The following is a 20,447-nucleotide window of genomic DNA, read 5'->3' as shown; positions in this document are numbered from 1 at the left end:
ATGTCTTTAGCCAGAGGTGGTGAGTCTATGGAACTCATTGCTGAAAAGGCTGTGGAGGCCAACTTACAGAGTGTATTTAAGACAAGAGATAGATAGGTTCTTGATTAGTAAGAAGATCAAGGGTTGTGGGAAGATCGCAGAAGAAACATATTTGCTATGATCAAATAGTGGAGCAGACTCGATGGGCCGAATGGCCGAGTTCTTCCCCTATATTTAATTGTCTTATGGTCTCATGTATTATGCTGATGGATGCAGGTTAGGTCAGTGTTCTTAAGCAAGGATTCCTGCAAAAGGTTAAGGGGATTGCCCTGTTTCCACTGCACAGGCAATTTACTGTAAATTTAATTCCAATTTCCAAAGCTTACAGTACCCCGGGCAGAGGTTTTCCTTTCTTCCGACAGGCACTGGCCAACATCAGTACAATATCACTTTCGTCCTGAGTGGAACTACTACTTGACTCCAGAGACCCATAGTCATCTGCCCAGGGCTGTTAAGGAGATATTGTCCACCCTCAGGTTATGAGTCGAGTTTGATTCATTAGTAGACTAAAGGAGAAGTGATAGCTGTTATAGACATCATCCAATATCTTCCACTAGCCTCAGTGTGACAGATTTCCACACAATGGCAGTCTACTAATCTTAGTGTGACAATCTATCAACTCACACTGACTGTCTACTAACCACACAGTCTATCAACCATATAGCAGGACAGGTTACCAACCTCACAGTTACAGTCTATGAATTCACAGTGACAGTCTATCGCCCACAAAATGACAACCTATTCCTCTTTACATTTAGACTTGCATGGAATGTGGTGTGGCTAGCTCGGTCAGCATTTGTTGCCTATCCCTAAGCACCCTTGAATTAAATGGATTGTTAAACTATTTCAGAGACAGTTGCTGTGGAGCCATCTGGAGTCATATGTAGGTCAGACCAGGTGAGGATGGCAGGTTCCTTTCCCTGAAGGACATTAGTGAACCAAATGGGTTTTTCCTACTGCTGATTATAGTTTCATGTTCATCAATACTCAGATTAGCTTTCAATTCCAGATTTTTAAAAACTAACTTATGTTTAATTGCACTGGCTGCCAGGGTGGAATTTGTACTTATTAGCCTCAACCTTTGGATTATGAATCTGTTGATATTATCATGACATCACCATCTTCCACACTAGGCTCCCTCCCCTGACTCTAAAATCCTTAGTAACAATGTAATGGGTGTAAACATAACCTAGCCTGGATGAACAGCAAGCATAGGTGATTGTACTTGTTAAAGATAAAGAACAAACCTACATCCAGAACCTCAACCTAAACTACAAATCTTCTCAAAACCTGTTAAAGATAATGTTGCTACAGTTAAAGATGCATCAACAGAGTTGTTGCTCTGCACCAGAAGCAAGATTCATATTAAATAAGTCAAACAAAATTTAAAAATGTATGTATATTTAATTGTGTAACTAAACCATTATAAAGTAAAACTATTTGTGTCATGTTACAGAGATGTCTGGATTTTTGCTTTGTGTTATTGGACAGGGGGATGGAGCTCAGAGTGAAGAAACAGAGAACCCCTGGGAACGGTGACATCCAGCAAGACTGCACGGGTGTTCCACTATTCAATCAACCCGTGCAAGTCAATGATCTGCTTCATCAAGGTATGCACAATTGGTTCTTGAATAGTATGACAGTTTCCTAGTTAATAGTATCCACTTACAAAATCTGATGGTTGGTGGCACAGACTGACTGTGCATTAACAGAATAATGTCATTTTCTCAAGAATATGAGAGGTATAGACAGAGTAGATTGTGAGAATCTCTTCCCCATGGCAGATTTGTCTAAGACTGGAGGGCATAAGTTTAAGGTGAGATATAACTCGTTTAGAGGAGATCTAAGAAAGAATGCTTTCACCCAGAGGGTGGTAGAAATATGGAACGTTCTGCTTGACAGGATGATGGAGATAGATATTCTCCATTTAAGGATCATCTGGGTGAACACTTAAAATGCCAAGGTACAGCAGGCTATGGACCAAGTGCAGGTAAATGGGATTAGTGTAGTTTGGTGTTTGTTGGTTGGTATCGACATGGTGGGCCAAAGGGCCTGTTTCTATGTTGTATGACCCTATAAATATGATAAGATTTGGTGGGAGCTCATTCAGGCATTCAACACAAGTCTCAGAACTTTCATTCTGTATCTGAGTAATCCCGCTCCTTGAGGAAAACTTACTCTTTGTTTTTGATGCTTGGCAGGCTCCATAAAGGAAAACACAGTGTGAGGTCCACCTAAGTAGAATACCTACCACTTGAATTTGTTGGTTGATTTCTGTGATTGCAGTTTCCACAGGGCTACCTGGAATCACCCAGTGATATACAATTACTTTAACAGCTATTATCAAGACTTTGGTTCTTTTTAAGATGGGCTGCAAATCTGTAGACACAGATATAAGTCCCCAGGAGTGTATGTGGAAGGGAAGGGAAAGTGAGTGGGCGGGGAAGCATAATTTTAATACACTAGCTCATAAAACAATACAGGTAGGGCCACATGGAGAATTATATAGGATGGCATCAACTGTCTTCTCATTTCCTCAATCTATATTCTTCCATTTCCTTGTTCACCTTATTTTTGTAGCATAGGAAGTGAAGGACTCATACCGAAAATTATTCATCCACTCTACAATTTACATTTTCTGAGATAAACTGGAGGAGTATCCTTCAGTGAAGCACCTGACCACAAACAATCAGGAAACCAGTGTCAGAGAAATTCTCCAGTTCTTCAGTTTCCTTTATCAAATATCTCTGCTAGGGATGATATAGTATTGCTTTCATCAATGCAACTACAGTAGCGTTGCCCAATAAAGCCCCTACTGGCGAAATTGACAAGACATTTCGATTATTCTGACCTACTCCTGTTTAAATGTACCATGTGGGTTGAGGTCAACTAGCAGAAGGTGAGGACTGCAGATGCCAAAATCACACTCTCGACCATGTGGGTTCAGGACAGATAGTAATAATTAATGACAATTTATTGTATCAATAGCATACTATGCTAGTTTTCTCTTATTAACAGTTTTGAGAAAGAAAATCCAGACATCACTATTTTGAATGCATTTTACAATCCTAAAGAACTTTTACTTATGTTTATTAAAATCTGAAAACAGATAAGATAATGTCTTCGAATTTTGTACTGGTGAATATACATAGAATATGAATTTGTGTCTCCTTCCAAGTATTTCTTTCAGGGTGAAAGATACTTCATTTTTACACAAAAAGACATTCACTTTAATGGAATTTGATGATTCCTTTTAAACCCATTGAAGTGATTCCAACAAAAAGATAGTTTAGTCTAGTGAGACTCCATATATTACAAGCTTCCGTAAAACTGAATCCAAGTACTGTCTTCCGTACCTGGGATCCTACAAGTCACCTCTGGTTCATCAGGACATTTTATTGATGTTTTGTTTTCAGTTTTGTCTGGTAAATTCCGAATACTGCAGAGGAGATAGAGGAAATGTATGTGACATCAAAAACAAAATTGCTGACAAATGATGCAATTATTAAATAATTTTTAAAAGTTTAATTTAGCAAGTTCTCTTAGTGACACTGATTTCTAGTCTTCTTGTTTCCAACACTTTTTAATCACATGCTAAGAGATGAGCATGTCAGGATGTATTTTCTTTTGACTCCCTCCTATCCTTCTGTATGAAGAGACAATTCACTTGAAATTAGTGCCTCACTTGGCCATTGGCTAAAATCCACAATGAAATAATAATGTGTTCTTGAAAATACTATTACAAGGGATTCTCAACTACCACCATCTAGCTGGCTGAGACAGCATTGTAACAACTGGATACCAGACAGTTCAAAACAGCAAAGACAATGGTCTTTAGACTGTATTTGTTTATTGATGGTCAGTAATGTGGTCTGTATGATCTTGTCTAAAGCTATAGACTTTTACCACTCTGTACCCCCTTGATTTCTCCCATTGTTCTAAAATTTTGACCAATTTCATTAGCTTCATCCACTTTGGAATAGAAAATCTCACTGCTTGTCTTATTTTTTCACTGTCGGCATTAATCTCTCTTAGGTAGATTCCAAGTTCGTATCACATTTTTAGCATTGAACTCCTACATGAAATTTGGTAAAGCAACACTTCTCTCTACTTAGTTCACTGCAATTTCCCTCAAATTTCACATCAGGCAAAACTCAATTTTGTGCTAAAATATTTCTTTATTATTCCATGCAATGTAGGTGTTGCAGGCAAGATGAGAATTTGTTGCACATCTCTAACATCCTTGAAATGAGTTGCATTACCATGCCAATTCAGAAGCCAGTTAAGAATCAACTACATTGCCAAACAAAGTAAGGAGGGCAGATTTCCTTAAAGGACATTAATGAATCAAATGAGTTATTAAGACAATCAATTGTTATTCCAATTACTGAGGCTAGCTTTCAAAGTTCAGATATATTAGCTGAATTTGAAATTCAGCTGCTGTGGTGGGAATAAAACCCATGTTCCCAGCGTATTAGCCTGAGACTCTGAATTACTACTCCTGTGACATTACAGTGACTTTCCCACAATGCCACTCCACCCTTGTGAGCTTCAGGTCATAAACTATATAAAAGGTGAGCTTAGCTCAGCTAGTTATGATCCATGTTGACGGCCACAAAAAAATCAAAATAAGGCAGATGCTAGAAATTGTAAATAAAGACAGAAACTGCTTGAAATATTCAGCAGGTCAAGAAATATCTGTGGAAAAAGAAACAGGATTAACATTTCAGGTCAGTGAACTGTCACCGGAACCTATTCCGGGAAAGGGTTACAGACATGAAATGTTGATTTTGTTTCTATTTTCACAGATGATGTTGAATACTTCCAGCATTTTGTGCTTTTATGTTAAACATTGTAAGTTTTTTCTTATCATAGTGGACTAGATTCAAAAATTGTGTTCAAGAGCACATCACTCAATTATCCACATTTTCCAAAATTCTCTCGCTGTGCTATCAACATTAGAAATAGAAATAGGAATAGGCCATATGAGGTCTCAATTCTAGATTAGAGTAGTGCTGGAAAAGCACAGTTCAGGCAGCATCCGCGGTCTCAAGTCTTGCTGCACTGCTCATGGCTGGTATTTGACCTCAACTTTGTTTTTTCACTTAATCCCAATAATTCTTTGTTCCCTGACCGTACAAAATTCTATCAATCTCAGTCCTGAATATGTATATCTGTAAATGAATATCCACAGTCACCTGCTGCAAAGCATTCCAAAGATTCATAGCCATAGTATGTAAGGAGTGTAATGTGTAAGGCAGATGAACTTAGGGCTTGGATTGGTGCCTGGGAGTATAACGTTATTGCAAACAGAGACTTGGTTGAAGGAAGGGCATGATGATTGGCAACTAAATGTTCCAGGATATAGACGCTTCAGACAGGACAGGACAGGGAGGGAAGTAAAATGGGGGGTGGAGTTGCTTTGCTGGTCAGGGATGATACCACAGCTGTGCTAAAGGAGGTCTTGGGTAGTGAGGCATTATGGGTGGAGCTGAGAAATAAGACGGGTGCAGTTACATTGTTGGGCTGTATTACAGGCCTTCCAACAGTGAGTGTGAGGTAGAAGAACAAATAGGTAAACAGATTATGGAAGGATGTAGAGACAATAGGATAGTGGAGATTTTAATTTTCCCAACATTGACTGGAATACACTTAGCATCAGAGGTCTGGATGGGGTAGAATTTGTAAGAAGCGTCCAGGAGAGTTTTCTAGAGCAGCATGTCAATAGTCCAACGAGGGAAGGGGCCATATTGGACCTGGTATTGGGGAATGAGCCAGGACAGGTGGTAGAAGTTGCGGTGTGGGATTTCTTTGGGAACAGTGACCACAATTCTGTAAGTTTTAGAATACTCGTAGATAAAGATGAGAGTGGTCCTAAGGGAAGAGTACTAAACTGGGCCAAAGCCAATTATATCACAATTAGGCAGGAGCTTGGAAATGTGGATTGAACACAGCTATTTGAAGGGAAATCCACATTTGATATGTGTGAGGCTTTCAGAAATAGGTTAAAGATAGTGCAGGATAGGCATGTCCCGTTGAAGGCACTGGATAGGAAAAGCAAGATTTGTGAACCGTGGATGACAGGAGAAATTGTACGACTAGCCAAAAGGAAAAGAGAAGCATACATAAGGTCCAGGCAGCTAAGAACAGAACGGGCCCTGGAGGAATATTGGAAGAGTAGGACAAGTTTAAACGAGGAATCAAGTGGGCTAAAAGGGGTCATGAAATAGCTTTAGCGAGCAGAATTAAGGAGTATCCCAAAGCATTTTATTCTTATATAAGAAACAAGCGGATAAGTAGAGAAAGGATTGGTCCACTAAAGGATAATGAAGGAAGGCTGTGTGTCAAACCTGAGAGAATGGGTGAGATACTAAATGATTACTTTGCATCAGTGTTCACTGAGGAGAGGAATATGATAAATCTTGAGATTAGAGATAGAAGTTTGTTTAAAGTTTGTGAGAAGATTTGTAGCTCGGGTGCTCGTTGTTGTGGTTCTGTTCGCCGAGCTGGGAATTTGTATTACAGACATTTCGTCCCCTGTCTAGGTGACATCCTCAGTGCTTGGGAGCCTCCTGTGAAGCGCTTCTGTGATCTTTCCTCCGCCATTTGTAGTGGTTTGAATCTGCAACACAAATTCCCAGCTCGGCGAAAGAACCACAACAACAGAAGTTTGTTTAGTCTGGATCACGTTGACGTAAGTAGGGAAGACGTGTTGGGTAGGTTATTAAGGTGGGCAAATCCCCATGACTGGGTGGTAGCTATCCCAGATTGCTGAGGGAGACAGAGAGGAAATAGCTGGGGCCTGACAGATATCTTTGTGGCATCCTTAAATACAGGTGAGGTGCTGGAGGACTGGAAGGTTGCTCATGTTGTCCCTCTGTACAAGAAGAGTAGTAGGGATATTCTGGCTAACTACAAACCAGTGAGCCTGACGTTGGTGGTGGGAAAGTTGCTGGAGAGGGTACTGAGGGATAGGATCTATTTACACTTCGAAAGGAATGGGCTTATCAGTGACAGGTAACACGGTTTTGTGTGGGGGAAATCATGCCTTACCAACTTAATAGGGTTGTTCAAGTGATCAAGTTGATAGATGAAGGAAGGACTGTTGATGTAATATACATGGACTTTAGTAAGGCGGTTGATAAGGTTCCCCATGGTAGACTAATGGAGAAGGTGAAGTCACATGTTGTGCAGGGTGTTCTAGCTAGGTGGATAAAGAACTGGTTGAGCAACAGGAGACAGAGAGTAGTGGTTGAAGGGTGTTTCTTGAAATGGAGAAAGGTGACCAGTGGTGTTCCTCAGGGGTCAGTGTTGGGGCCACTGTTGTTTGTAATATACACAATCTGGAATTATACATGATCTGGAAGAGGGCACTGTTGGTATGATCAGCAAGTTTGCAGGTGACATGGAGATTGGTGGAGTAGCAGAAAGCATAAGGGACTGTCAAAGAATCCAGGAGAATATAGATAGACTGGAGAGTTGAGTGGAAAAGTGGCAGATGGATTTCAATCCAGACAAATGTGAGGTGATGCATTTAGCAAGACTAATTCTAGAGCGAATTATACAATGAACGGAAGAGCCTTGGGAAAAGTTGATGGGCAGAGAGATCTGGGAGTGCAGGTCCATTGTACCCTGAAGGTTGCTGCATAGGTGGATAGAGTGGTCAAGAAAGCATATAGTATGCTTGCCTTCATTGGATGGGGTATTGAGTATAAGAGCTGGCAAGTCATGTTAAAATTGTATAAGACATTGGTTCGGCTGCATTTAGAATACTGTGTACAGTTCTGGTCGCCACATTACCAAAAGGATGTGGATGCTTTGGAGAGGGTGCAGAGAAGGTTTACGAGGATGTTGCCTGATAATGGAAGGTGCTAGCTATGAAGAGAGGTTGACTAGGTTAGGTTTGTTTTCATTAGAAAAAAGGAGATTGAGGGGGGACCTGAATGAGGTTTACAAAGTCTTGAAGGGTATAGACAGGATGGATAGAGACAAGCTTTTTCCCAGGGTGAAGGATTCAATAATGAGAGGTCAAGCTTTCAAGGTGAGAGGTGAAAAGTTTAAGGGGGATACACACGGCAAGTACTTCACACAGAGGGTGGTGGGCATCTGGAATGCAGAGGTGGTAGAGGCAAGCATGGTAGATTCATTTAAGTTGCGTCTGGACATATGCATGAGTAGGTGGGGAGCAGAGGGATACGACAGATTGACCGACAGGTTTAGACAGTACAATTGGATCGGCTCAGGCTTGGAGGTCTGAAGGGCCTGTTCCTGCGCTGTAAATTTTCTTTGTTCTAGCTATATGACATTGCATGGGCATATACAAACCTGGGCAAATACAGTCAGTAATTAATCTCACAAAATATATTCTCAGCAAAAGATATTAATTATACTACATTCACCCTTGATGCAGATTTTCACTTGTTTGAAAGAATTCCACAACTGACTTATTGGGCATGATCTTGTTGGCCTAGGATAAAGGAAAAGATTATATTCTTGTGACAAATCACTTTGAAAAGTGAATACTTTTAGAATCACTACATTTGTAATCATAATGTCATCTACAGAGAAATTATTGAGAAAGTCAGTTTTATTTTTCCAGATCGTAACACAGAATTTATAGCAAAAATTTGCAGTGTGATGTAACTGAAATTATACATTGAAAAATTAATCGTCTGTTAAGCCTTTCATCTGTTAGAATACAGTGATAGTTTCACTTCTTTCATGTGTAAATCACAAAACCCTTTTTTTAAAAGTTGCATGCTCGGGTTAGCTGTTAACAATGGTGATAGCTAGACAATATGTTCTAATAGATGAAAGGCTTAACAGACAATCAATTTTTCAATGTGTAATTTCAGTTACATCACACTGCAAATTTTTGCTATAAATTCTGTGTTACGATCGAGCCCTCCACAATCACCTGATGAAGGAGCCTCGCTCCGAAAGCTAGTGTGCTTCCAATTAAACCTGTTGGACTATAACCTGGTGTTGTGTGATTTTTAACTTTGTACATCCCAGTCCAACACTGGCATCTCCAAATCCTAACCCACAGTGCTTGTCTGGGTGCACAACAGCCTTTTAAAGATGGCACTATTGCCAGGGGTGTCAGTAAATTACACGATGTGCTTGCCTTGGTGAGTTGTTCCGGGAGAAGCACATACTAATTTGAGGAAACAATCAGATGATAGAATGCAGGAGAGCCAGGGAAAGCCATTAATGAGGTATGTTTGGTAAGACTCACTAGATCTCATGGCTAAAACTCTTAAAAAATCTCAATGCAACTCGCATTTAGGCAAAAATAATTGAGATTCAGTCCTGGATTCTTCTTTTTTTATTCTTTTCTGCAATATTTCATGTATTTTCAATATATTCTAAAAGTTTTTTTTAACTAGTTATTTCAACATACACCATTGAATATTGCCATTCATTACATTTTAGCTTATTGCTTCAGTGTCTAACACTATTCCACAAAGACAAAACAAAGCAAGGGCACATTCTTTTAGATTATATTCCCTATAGTGTGGAAACAGGCCCTTCAGCCCAACAAGTCCACACTGACCCTCCAACGAGTAACCCACCCAGACCCATTTCCCTAACACAATGGGCAATTTAGCATGGCCAATAAACCTGACCTGCACATCTTTGAACTACGGGAGGAAACCGGAGCAGCCGGAGAAAACCCACGCGGGGAGAATGTGCAAACTCCACACAGACAGTCACCCGAGGCGGGAATCGAACCTGGGTCCCTGGCACTGTGAGGCAGAAGTGCTAACCACTCTGCCACCGTGCTTCCCCAGCGTTCCTTTCAAACAATCAGAATGCTGCTTTTCAATGGCATTTTTTAACTGCACCTGTGACATACACACCTTCTTACTTACCTGCAGTGTAAAAGAAAGCTGGCGTACCCATTTGTGCTTGCAACACTGGGTCCTCTTGTGATAGTGGAATTCATGGACTTTCTGAATGATAAGCTCTGAAGCCTGTTCTAAGACTTTTTTCACACCTGTCTTGAAAATTAAAGCAAACTGAGATGGTCCATCAATACTTAAAGGATTAAGGTTTCATGAAATGTAGCTAATTATTACAGAAAGAAAGAATTAATAAATCAGAGTTCACATTGATATAACAATACACTAATAGCAAGTAAGGTTATGCTGGGTTAAAAAAGCACTGCAACCTCTTTCTTTAAATAAGTGCAATTTATTTTTTCTTGTTAACTTATTTGGGTATTTGAAAAGATCTTTCATAATGGCTTCAAACATCTTGCTTGTCTTGAGATAATTTGAGCATCAGGAGGCAATGGTAAATAAATTGTATGCCACTGTACGATGTGTTACTTAGCAAGAAGGACCAAGTGCAAATGGACTCCGTGTGGCAACACTTCGCTGAGTAAGACCACCTGCAAAGAGGAATCAGATCAAAGGATGCACAAAGGGATCTGTGAGTAAACTCTTTCCAATGCTATGTCAATAGGATGTTTGATTTGACTATTAAAAGGTAGATTAGTTAGTCTCAGAGGGATTTGCCCTCTAATTTCCCTTCATCCACATTTGTCATGTAAATGAAAGACTAATCTAGCATAAACATTCGACTGATAGAAAAATAATATAATAGAAAAGGTGTTTAACACAGAATACTGTGAAATAGTGGTGTTTAATTAGGATTGAGAAAGAAGGGGAAAATGCCAACATCTACAAGTTTACAGCTTTCAAAAGTTATGTCATCTAAACATTGGTTAATATAGTAACAGCGCCACTTAAACCAGCACCTACCTCTTGGCTATTTTTGCCCTGGAGAATCTCCAAAATCTTAATGACAAAGTCAGACTCTCCTGTGGCCAAATATAGTATATTATTTACTCTTGCATTTTTGCCAATGTAGTCGTAGAAGTAAGGCACAACTGCAAACAGCAACACAGTCTCTGAGGCCAGAAAATTGCAGCACTGTTTGTAACTGAAATCATTGAAAAAAAACAAGTATTGTTAGTCACTAATCATTTTGTAAAAGAGTCTGGAATTAAAAATAAGGCTTTTTACTTAGGATAAATGAAATTTATAACAGTCTATATTATGGAACTTAAAGTGAACCATTTTAAAAGATCAAGCATTGTCAAGCTGCAGAAAATTTTCCAGCATATTTGATTAGATTTTTCTTAAAATTCAATTTAAATAAACTGTTGCATGTACTGTACTATCAGATATAATTACCAAACCTACAAACATTGTCTGCTCACAAACTTGATTAAATAATCAAGGACACTTTTCCAGGGGACAGGATCCTCATACATTTAAAAGTGTTCACAATTTGTCCAAATATGTAAATAGCAACCAGGCAGTGGCATACATTCCAGTGGTATTCTAAATTGAAGCATCAAGGTTTTTTTCCAAAAATATATAATTGCAATAAAGGGAAAGCAATCAGGAACTCAATATTTTCCTCATTTTCTGAGCACTGTAGGAGAATTTTTGTAGCTCTTTAAGTAGAGAAAAAAATCCTTTGTTTTTTCAAAGCAAAATTGATGCTTAACCAAAGGAAATGTTAAAACTTTGTCAAAGAGTTAGATTTTAAACAGGATCTTAAAGGACAAGAGAGTGGTAGAGAGGTCAGGTTGGTCGTGTTGGGATACAAAGTGGTGTTGCTTCAAAGACAACATTTCAGAACTTAGCACCTAGGCAGTCAAAGAGTGGTCGGGCAATAGAAATAGCATGTGCATGTGGCGCTTTTTTATTCATATGTGGGACGTGGGCATTGCTGGCTGGCCAGCTAGTTGCCTTTGAGAAGGTGGTGGTGAGATGCCTCCTTGAATCACCACAGTCCACCTGCAATGGGTTGACCTACAATGTCGTTAGGAAGGGAATTCCAGGATTTTTACCCAACGACAGTGAAGGAACAGTGATATATTTCCAAGTCAGGATGGTGAGTGGCTTGGAGGGGAACTTGAAGATGGTAGTATTCCTATATATTGCCCTTGTTGCCCTTGTCCTTTTGGATGGAAGTGGTCGTGGGCTTGGAAGGTGCTATCTAAGGATATTTGGTGAATTTCTGTAGCTATAGTTAGACAGATTGACATTTGGAGGATTGTAAGGGTGGAAGGCATTACAGAGCCAATTTCTTACTCTACACAGTGTAACATTTAAAACTGGAGTGTAAAGTACTTGGGGAAGTATTGAAGCCAAGAAAAGCACTATTCAAATGTAACATAACTCTAAAAGAAAAGAATCAATTTTAAATGTGATAAGAGGAAAGTTTTGGATGAGCACAAGTTTACTGAGAATGGAGGTTAAGAAGTTGGTCAGGAAAGGTTTGGAATAGTTCTGTTTGTGAATGAATGAGTGTTTCCATTTCAAACAGATTATATTAGAGATAAAGGTGAGAAAAGTCAACTAAAATGGAACAAGAAAGATGTTGTGATTGAGAGAATATGTGGTCAGAAGCTCAACTCAGTGATGAGTCATTGAAAACCACAGTTTAACCTAAGAAACTGGTTGGGAAGTGAAATGGAATTGGTGGTAAGCAGACAGCATTTCTTGTGAAGCTAAAGATGATAGTTTTGGTTTTCCTCATGTTTATCTGGAACATTGTGGCTCATTCAACATTGGGAGAAGCAGTCTGACACTGGAAGAATTGAGGGGTGATGGGGTGCTAAAACTGAATGGTACGTTACTGGAGAAACAAACCCCATGACGGCATCAAGAGACAACATCTGGTAAGAAGGAGGACTAGGTGGATTCTGGAGGTAGCACTAGGGACAGGAACAGAAACTGTGCTGGTGATCAATAATCTCTTGAAATTGTTCTTGTTGTGTATTGCCTGTTTACTTCAAGGTGTGACAGATTTACATCTTTTGTGCAAAGTATCTTAAAAGGGGCAACTTGCTAGTGGCCTGCGGAGTTTCTCCACAATACCTGCTCAGCCATACACAGTTGAAGTTTTGAAAGTTTAAGGTCAGTTGTATAAATAATCAAGGAATAAGCTATCAAGCTCTCAGGAACAGGAATTGAAAGAAATGGTTAAGTTCAACATATGGATGTCATACAGATGGGAACACTCTGCTATTGTCAAGTGTTTTATAATCTTTTAAATTATATTATATGTAAATAGCTTAGGTTTTTTTTCTTCATCTCTATTATTGTTAAAACCAAATCTTCAACATTGGGTGTTTATCTTCCAGTGAAAGGCCACCTTGTATATCAAGCATGGGATTGGACTTGTCCAGTAGTAACACCAACGAGGATCACAAAAGAAATACAGTTAATTCTTTTCTCCTTCTTTTGCTGAAATGTGTGATTACTATTTGCTATCTGTTCATTACTGACATTCCTGGAATCAAGAATTTCCAATAGAGTGGGTCATAAGCACAACCCCATGTCCTACTATTCAACAACGAAACAGTGTGCTGTGCTGGTATGCCACTCATTGCCACATCATTGTAAACAATGGGTTACTTGGCAGTGAGAGAATATGGGTCAAGATCAGAGTGGTGCTGGAAAAGCACAGCAGGTCAGGAAGCATCTGAGGAGCAGGAAAATCGATGTTTTGGGCAAAAACCCTTCATCAGAAATGATCTCCAACATCTGCAGTCCTCACTTCCGCCTAGCGAGAGAATACAGCAAATGAAATCCCAAGGATTCAGAGAGATACTGCAGGTGAAAGCACTTGAATCATAATGAAAATCAACATTTAGGTATGTCTTAACAATGCCATCTTCAGAACATACTATGTCCTAAGTAGAACAAATACATTTTTTTATGATCCAGAAACAATTTCACCAATAAACAGGTAAATTGAAAGTACCTTTTAAACTATTTATGAATTTTTAAAAAATTTTTGGGACTCAACAAGTTGAAGAACATCAGCATTGAGGAGTGAATCCCTTTGGATAAAGTCCTGTTCCTGACAGCTTGATAGTTAATTCCTTAATTATTCATACCACTGAACTTAAACTTTCAAAGCTAAAAATAACCCCTCAGGGTTCTAACCAAAAACTTCAAGTCTGGAATTTTCAAAGTAAAACTCTGCCAGTGAGGGTATCTATTTCCTAACTGTTCTGAATGAATCCCTTCCTCAAGAAGGAACTATTCTCACATTTAGTCTCAGTCAAGTCTTCTGCAAACTCAAGTCTTGATTCTTCTAATCCAAAAGCAAACTACTGCCTTTCACTATTTGCTCTCCTCAAATATAAAACTCTCATTATCCTGTCAGTATCATACACTCACAGATCAGGTATGTCATACAAACCTTTTGGGAACAACCTGACCTTGGAGTAGTGAGACAGTCACTTTTAGGGATGACCCAAGTGAGGAAATTGCACTCTCCAATACTGACATCCGTGATCTCAGAGACCGCAATGTTTCTGAAAGTGTGTGAATTGCAAAATCATTACTCATTAGGATTCCAATCATGAAAATTCTTGTTAATTATGACAAGTTATGATTCGAAACCCCAGAACAGCAAACTCATTATCCACCTAAACTTACCACCCTTTTGTTTAAGAAGAGTGCAAAGAAGAAACCTACTGCATGTTCCATTTTGACACCGATCTCATGGGAGTGTACTGTGGGCTTCCTCTCTGTCTAATCTCTAGTAGTAGGAAGTGCAAAGTCAGGTACAGCTCATTATATAGATTATTTCCACCCTGCATCAAGGAGAACATGTGTTTACTTAACATTCAAAGTAAGAATACAATAAACTTTAAAAAATTAGTTATGTGAAGTTAACATTTACTCCATTTTTCTGAAAAGGTGGTTGTACAATTCCTGCTCAGACACCTTGTGCCATCCATCCACCGTCACATCGCTATGTCCCTCTCCATCCCAATGCGAACTGGCACACTAATATGGGTTGCTTCACCTTCACACAGAACCTCATCAGACATGTCACTTTGTGTTTCATGGTTTTCAATGACAGCTTGTTAAACACATGAGGCAGATTTTAACAGCAGACATCTAAGATGTCTGAATTTGCTGTTATGTTTCTCTGGCCCCTCTGTCCATTGATATCTTGGTAGAGTCTGTTGGATATTCTCCTAATTAACCTGCTCATAGATGTTACTATTCACATAAAAGCAGGTGGGATTTTTACCCAGTCTCCCTGGCTCAGAGGTAGAGACAATATCACTGTACCACAAGACTTCTAGAGTCTAGTAAATGGTCAGTCAATAATTTGTTGGGGAGGCCACTTTTCATCTGCAAATTATGATCTTATTGTATGCAGAGGATTCTTTCAAAACAGTTCTGAGAAACTGCAGGATGCTGTTTATTATTTTTGTCTTTTTTTAATATCCGGATTGCTTTTACACACAACCGACCATTTTTCTTTCTCCATCACCAAATCACCCACGGTATTTTTTTCATCTCTTAACCACTACCCATGTTGCCCAATTAGTTAACTTACATGCAAATCCTGTTAAGGGCAATATTGACCATCAAAGGTGATGGGGGAGTTTGGAGAGCAGGAGGTAGCTAAATTAAAATGGAATTGGAGGGGAAAGTAAAGAACTCTATCCCTGTGGCAACCACCTCTTGCTAAAGGCATCAAGATACTGGTGGACACTGCATGGTCCCTCCCGAAAGACACCCTGGAACGAACGTAGCTGGGAAGAGGACAGACAATCAGCAGAGATTACCTCCTCCACAGGCTGCTGCCTGGATCTGTTAATGACCAACCTGACCAGGCCCAGGAGCAGACCCACAAGGAGATGCTCCAATCTGTCCAATTCCCTCTGCACCAGATGCCTAAAGATCAGGAGTGTAGGGTTGAAGTGTAACCAAAATCATGATGAAAGATTTTTCAAATAACTAAAAGGGGCTGCAGTTGCCCACAATCAATATATACATAGTACATGGACTCCACAACACCGCAAAATAAAGACTTAATCTGGGATTCTGTGAACCACCACAACGTCCATTACATGGCACTGCTGTGTTCAATGCTCATTCAGCCCAATTTCCTGATGAAGAGTGGGAGGACTCCAGTGTAGAGAGCCCTCCACTGGGGTTCCCCGTTGACTAATGATAAATAAGCACACCAAGGGGTGTCCAGCTGGCGGATGAAGGAATCAAAGTGGATGTTGTGTAGCAATAGCCCGTATGGAAAGTAGCTCCACACTGAATATTAGGCATTTCCAAAAGATGGCTCCAGTTTTGAGGTATGGGCTCCTGAGGGAGGCTCAGAACCCAAAGGCAAACATGAAATTCTGTCCAAGCAGAGGTATGCAGAGATGGAATTTCACCGCACACTGTGGAGTGGCATAGTAGCTCAGTGGTTAGCACTGCTGCCTCACAGTGCCAGGGACCTGGGTTCCATTCCACCCTTGGGCAACTGTCTGTGTGGAGTTTGCATATTGTCTGCTTGGATTTCTTCTGAGTGCTCCGGTTTCCTCCCACAGTCCAAAGATGTGTAGGTTAGGTGGTTTGGCCCTGCTACATTGCCGTATAGTGTTCAGGCATGTACAGGCAAGGTAGGTGAGCCATGGGAAATGCGGGGTTACATAGAGTAAAGGCATGGGTCTGGGTGGGATGCTCCTCAGTGGGTCGGTGTGGACTCAATGGGCCGAATGGCCTGTTTCCACACTGTAGGGATTCTATGATTTGATTCTACGACCTGAGCATTTTCTAAATGGTGCACAACGCCAGATTAAGCACCACCATTTTCAGGCAATGGATGGCATCGGTCAGGAGTTGAACGTTCATCACCACCCTGCTTGCCAATCCCTGTGGCAACATCCAGGCAAGGCCTCAGCCACCCATCATGGCCCCGCCTCTGGTCACCCCTGCAGCCACAGCTTTCCTGTCCACCGGCCACTCTAACCTGCAGTGGTGGAGGTGCAGATTCATGAGCAGCGTCTCTCTGACATTAGCCTCTACTCCTGATGGTAGCAAGAACCTGCACCAGCAAACCGTGTTCCAGAAATTAATTGGCTCCTGAGGGAAAACTGAAGACCCTTGCCTTCCACAAGAGCTGCATGTCATGTTTGAGATAACTCACCCAAGTAGAAGAAATATGTCGCCTGGGTGCACCACCTGGGAGGAAGCTCAATGTGAAGGCATTGTTGCAGGGTCCAGAAATGGAAACTCACCACTTGGGTGCAGACGCACAGCAGTGACTGACCAGTCTCCTTGATGAGAATCTCTGCAGGGATGCAGCTTATCTCCCTATCCCAGGAGAAGTAAACCAGTATCTTCTGGATGTTTGTGACAAAACTAGGGGAAGAGGGTTAAAGGGACCAGCCATTACCAGTGCATGGAGACTGCCAACTAGTTTACAACCAACATTTGGCCACTGGGAGACTGGACACTGTTTAATAAATAGTCCAAAATAGTTTTCATCTGTTATTTATGTGGGAGCAGAAGGAACCATAATATCAACAGCCATCAATATTTTCTGTACTCCATTTGGCCACACAACAATCCCAATCTTCTTGTCCAGACCACACGTAAGTCAGTCTTTAAGTTATCGCACATGCATGATCATACAAAAAATTTAAAGCGTTCACACACTTCAATGAGTCCCCAATACATTCTAAAAAGGAAATAGAGGAACTATTTTCAGCCACATTCCCGCTCCAGGTTGCATCCATCATTCCTTTCCCATTTATCCAAACCACTAGATTTCTGGTTTTCTTCAATCACCAAGCAGCATCAGAGCACCATGAACTTCCAGGTCAATGCAAATATAGTCGAAGTTATAAAGTGACTTCGAGCTTATTAAAGCACCAGTGTTTGACAAATACAGGCACCCTACAAGTTGTACACCAAACAATAAAGTCAATCCCATTGAGTAATTTCTGAGACAGATGGGATTACTCAGAAGAAACATTATTTTGGAGTTGGTACTCTGGATAGGATATAGTTAATGTGCCACAGGTGTACCTGATCTTCAAATTCAGTTTGCTTTTGCCACGTTAGTGCAACTTTAATTTCCTAATCAAACCATTCCTGTAAATATCATTGAACATAAAGGATAAATTAACTGAAGAATTATGGACAGTTTTTCACAGTTATTTGTAGGCACGTTAAGACTGTTCACAATTCCCTAGAGGAATATTTCATCTTTTGAAACTGAAAAAGTGCACTGGAGATGAAAGGCATGGTCTTTGTTATGAATAGATGACTGGTAATCTTGTTCTGCTGTTTAATTAGTCCTAAAACTTTCAAGAACAGAAAGTTGATATTGGTAACATTTGATGCTTTAATTTTGCGCACACAGTTACCTGTCCAGTATCTTTATCCAGTTTCACTGTGCTCACTAAAAGACAGCAAATATTCACCAGTTCCGCAGAGTTCAATGAGAAGAAGTTACATATTGGAACCTTTCTAAAACAGGAAAAAACATAAAAAATGGCATCATATTCTCTGTGAGCATAATACTAATCATTTGCTTATACACTCAAATATTGGAATTTGGAAGGTTTTTCCACTTTTTGAACTGAGTATCAGATTGCATGCCTGCCTGCACAGACTTGAGTAGAAAAAGGTGTAGTCAGTGTAAAGTTTAATTTTGCCCGCAAAAATAATGCATTTTAATATCAATCTCTGGACAATATTCCTTGCTGCAGCAGTGAACATTTCTCATTCCAAAATCAGCTCTCCTTAATTATGTTGAATAATGGGGAGAGACAATGAACTTCCATCCACAAAGCTCCTTTCTCAGGACAAACCAGAGCATTTCACAATCATTTTATATGTGTACTTACTGTTGAAACCTAGGCAAATACAACAACCAATTTGTGCACTGCTATTTCCACCAAACAGTACATAGGATAAATTACTATATTCAAAATACATTTACACCCATTATGAGGATGATTTGGTGCATGATGGTAATATGCCTATCTTTGCACCAGAAACTTGGATTTGTGTTTCATGTCAAGCATATTTACCATGGTAGGTGTGTTTGTAATGTAGCCACAGAGTCATAGAGTCATACAGTATGGAAATAGATCCTTCGGTTTAGTCAGTCCATGCTAAGCAGGTTATTTTGCTAATCTCTAAGTCTTTCCAATATGCCTCAAGGAGGCTGTAAGAATGGGAGATTCTCTTTGTCTGCCATCTTACAATTATAGAGTTACAGAGTCATACAACATAGAAACAGGCCCTTCGGCCTACCATATCGACGGTGACCAAAAAAAACACCAAACTACACTAATTCCAGCCTTGGGCAATTGTCAGTGTGGAGTTTGCACATTTTCCCCATGTCTGCATGGCTTACCTCCAGGTGCTCCGGTTTCCTCCAATAGTGCACAGTTGCTAAATTGCCTGTAGTGTCCAGGGATGTGTAGATTAGGTGGATTCGCCATGGGGAATGCAGGTTTACAGTGATAGGGTACGGGGTGGGTCTGGGAGGGATGCTCTTCAGCGGGTCAGTGTGAACTCAAGGGGCTGAATGGCCTGCCTTCACACTGTAAGGATTCTATGATTCTATGATGGGTAGTATTTGGATTCTGTTAAGACAAGAAAACTCGAGAGGCTCCCCTGGTTCCACACTGGATCCCCAAATTGTGAAACTCAGGGTGAGGGAGTTGGCTCCCTAGCTCCCCCTGGTGATTGACCTCCTCCCACCCTGGATTACTCACAACATGGTTAATATCAAAAGGATCCCTTCCCTTGTGGAATATCTTTCTCCCAGACCCAAATGAAATTATATTCCAAAAATAGTCAATATAACCAGACCTTCTTGAAATAACAGAAAAGAGTGTTTATTGATGAGTAAAAGTGAATAATGCAACACACATAAACACAAAGAAATGGGGGTGGGTCCAAAGAGAAAGAGGCAAAATAAAAACTGCAACTCGGATTCTGAATTGTTCATGAAGAACAGATAAGATAATACTGTTGCTATTATTGGATGGCACTGGTAGCAGTTGATTTTGAGATTCTTAGTTTTGCAGAATTTTGGAAATTATGTTGTTGTATTTCCTTTGGATAGTGACTGAATTCTAGCAATCAGTGGGAGAGAGTGTATCGCCTTTCCTTTTACTTGCAAGGCAGGTATATTTAATATTGCTAGAATATATTAGTAACTTTGTGAAAAATGGGAATCTTTTGTGATTTCCCAATGGAAAAGAGGCTAGTATCCCATCACCAAGTCACCCTTTATTGACACATGAACAGTCTTAGACTTTAATATTACCACAAAGAGAGTCAGGTACCAGAATGTCATATATCTGACACTCCCTTTTTATCAGTCAGCCAGGTTGGACCAGGCTAAGAGGCCCAATCATCCATGATGTCCAGCCAGTTGACTCCATTACAATCACTACATCCCTCCCCTTCCCGAGTCCACAGACATAGGCCTTCATCTTGGAGAGCCTGCTGAGCGGTTTAGCATCAGTCAGGTTCCTCTGACTCAGTGTCTGATAATCTGGCCCTTGGTCTCCAATTTGTAGAACTGCGCAGAAAGGTTTTGAGCTT

At 40.2% G+C, this 20,447-nt stretch overlaps 1 protein-coding gene across 1 annotated transcript in view; it reads right to left on the bottom strand.

The window, feature by feature from the left end:
* Positions 1-20,447, bottom strand: part of LOC122554277 (uncharacterized) — a 260,968-nt gene that overhangs the window by 65,591 nt on the left and 174,930 nt on the right. The window contains exons 14-19 of the mRNA XM_087990318.1: positions 18,248-18,350; positions 14,553-14,671; positions 10,809-10,989; positions 9,915-10,043; positions 8,439-8,506; positions 3,396-3,478 (exon numbers count right to left, since the gene is read on the bottom strand). Coding sequence (XP_087846444.1) covers positions 3,396-3,478; positions 8,439-8,506; positions 9,915-10,043; positions 10,809-10,989; positions 14,553-14,671; positions 18,248-18,350 — 683 coding nt within the window. The remainder of the gene's footprint in view (positions 1-3,395; positions 3,479-8,438; positions 8,507-9,914; positions 10,044-10,808; positions 10,990-14,552; positions 14,672-18,247; positions 18,351-20,447) is intronic.

The sequence above is a fragment of the Chiloscyllium plagiosum genome, unplaced genomic scaffold (genome assembly GCF_037043375.1).
Source record: "Chiloscyllium plagiosum isolate Xiang-an unplaced genomic scaffold, Cpla_swu_hap1 HiC_scaffold_9, whole genome shotgun sequence".
Lineage (NCBI taxonomy): Eukaryota > Metazoa > Chordata > Chondrichthyes > Orectolobiformes > Hemiscylliidae > Chiloscyllium > Chiloscyllium plagiosum.
Note: the sequence above shows the minus strand (reverse complement) of the source record. Positions and strands in the feature narration are given on the sequence as shown.